The 1901-nt window shown below is 35.6% G+C and overlaps 1 protein-coding gene across 1 annotated transcript in view; it reads left to right on the top strand.

The window, feature by feature from the left end:
* The first annotated feature begins 221 nt into the window (after window positions 1–221).
* Window positions 222–1901, top strand: part of LOC106876134 (vesicular integral-membrane protein VIP36) — a 35393-nt gene continuing 33713 nt past the window's right edge. The window contains exon 1 of the mRNA XM_014924553.3: window positions 222–369. Coding sequence (XP_014780039.1) covers window positions 237–369 — 133 coding nt within the window. The 5' untranslated portion in view covers window positions 222–236. The remainder of the gene's footprint in view (window positions 370–1901) is intronic.

The raw sequence follows: 1901 nt of genomic DNA, 5'->3' as shown, positions 1-1901 counted from the left end.
AGAAAAAGAGAAAGTGAAGAGAGAGAAAGAAAGAGAGAGAAAGGGAGAGAAAGTGAAAAGAAAGCGAGAGGGAAAGAGAGGAGAGAGAGAGAAAAAGGGAAGAGAGAGAGAGAAAGAGAAAATGAGAGAGAGCGAGAGAGCTAGCCACAGAGAGGCGTGTAACCAACACTGAAAAGGTAACAGAGCGTTTCGGCATTCTGGGATAGAATCACGTTTTTCACGTTATTCGACGAAATATGGCTTCCTTATCGGTCGGTATCGAATGTTGTCTCTTCACCCTTTTATTAACCATCTTTTCTACAGTCTTAAGCGAATGGAACACAAAAGATTATTTGAAAAGAGAACACACGCTTGTAAAACCTTATTTAGGTAAGTCCGTAGAATCTTCTCTGTATTAAGTGTCTGTAACTTTTCCTATCCTTGTCTGATTTCATTTCTTTTTTCGATGGTGAGGATTCTGAGAAAAGAATATCATTTTTTTTTTTTTGGTATCCTATTATATAAAAGAGTGGAACCAAAATACTAAATGGTTAAACATCGTGATTCACATCCCGTTGAAGCAAAATTAAAATATATCGAAAAGCATAAAAGTGTAGTAGGAATGGTAGACGAAATGCTTGTTGGAGTATTTATTTTCATCCTTCTACGTTTTGAGTTCAAATTGCACCATTGTCACTTGTGTCTCTTCGAATTCGATATATAAATACTAGGTATGGAATTAAGACACAAGTCAATCATTTTCTTCCATTTTAAGTTTATGACTTTGACAATGTAATGCATCGAAGTTAGGGTAATATAATGTGCTCTTAGCTATGGGAAATCCCTATAGAAAAGAAATCAGCGCGAACAAGCTAAGTTATAGTATATAATAATATAGGACGCGAATCTTGATTACTACTAATGAAACTATTAGACACCTTTATCTACTATTTAGCGCGTGTTTATCTCGGGTGTGTTACGGGTGTTTTACTAGTCTAACCGATTTTTGTGAAGCAACTTAACACACCTACCACTACTACTGCGTTGTGTCTCTCCCTACAGGAGATGGCAGGCAAATTTCTTTCAAACCACTTTAAAAGAAATAACTCACATGGGTACATCCTTGTTCTAAAAAGACAGAATGCTCACTTAACGAAGAGGAATCTCACGTTTGCTCGACTCGCTAGAATTAACAATCAAATCTACAAATCACATTTTAACCACTGCAGAAGTAGTAGACATACTATATACTATTAGCCTGTTTGAAAGTTCGATGAAACAGCTACTGATTGAGCACACCAGTGGTAAAACTACAATTCAATTAGGGATGAACTATTAAGGGAGCCTATAGATGATCGTTCGACCATCTAGAAATCTCCCTATTATTAACCCCACTGTCTTAAAAAAGGGATGAACGCTGTAGATAATGTTAATCTTACTCATAGGAATTCGTAAAAAGATGGGATTGTCACTATTTTATTTATTTTTTGAAGAGTATGGAAATAATAACACTTGAGTTGGTTATTTCATGTCAATTCGCTTTCTTTTCTCTGACTTCGGAAGCGTGGAAAGAGCACCAATGAAATAAATCAATAACAATCAAGTGAAGCTGTATGGAGGCTTGATCTGTGAGAAACAACAGTCAATTCACCTAGTTTCGGATAAAGTGTACCGGAAAAAAGACGATGGTAACCACTGGAACAGCTTTGACCACAGGTCTGTTCAATTATAGTTGACATGTAGTTAAACAACATTTAAGAACTCGAGGAAGGGATACATGAAATATGGGTAGTAATTTACAATTTTTCAGACTGGGATAGTTAAATAGTTTTGAGTTTCTTTTTACACACAAAATGAACATCTTAGCAGTATCACAGGTAGTATTTATTATGTGTGTGTGTGTGTGTATATATATATATATA

The sequence above is a fragment of the Octopus bimaculoides genome, chromosome 14 (assembly GCF_046866305.1).
Source record: "Octopus bimaculoides isolate indiv1 chromosome 14, ASM4686630v1, whole genome shotgun sequence".
NCBI lineage: Eukaryota > Metazoa > Mollusca > Cephalopoda > Octopoda > Octopodidae > Octopus > Octopus bimaculoides.
Note: the sequence above shows the minus strand (reverse complement) of the source record. Positions and strands in the feature narration are given on the sequence as shown.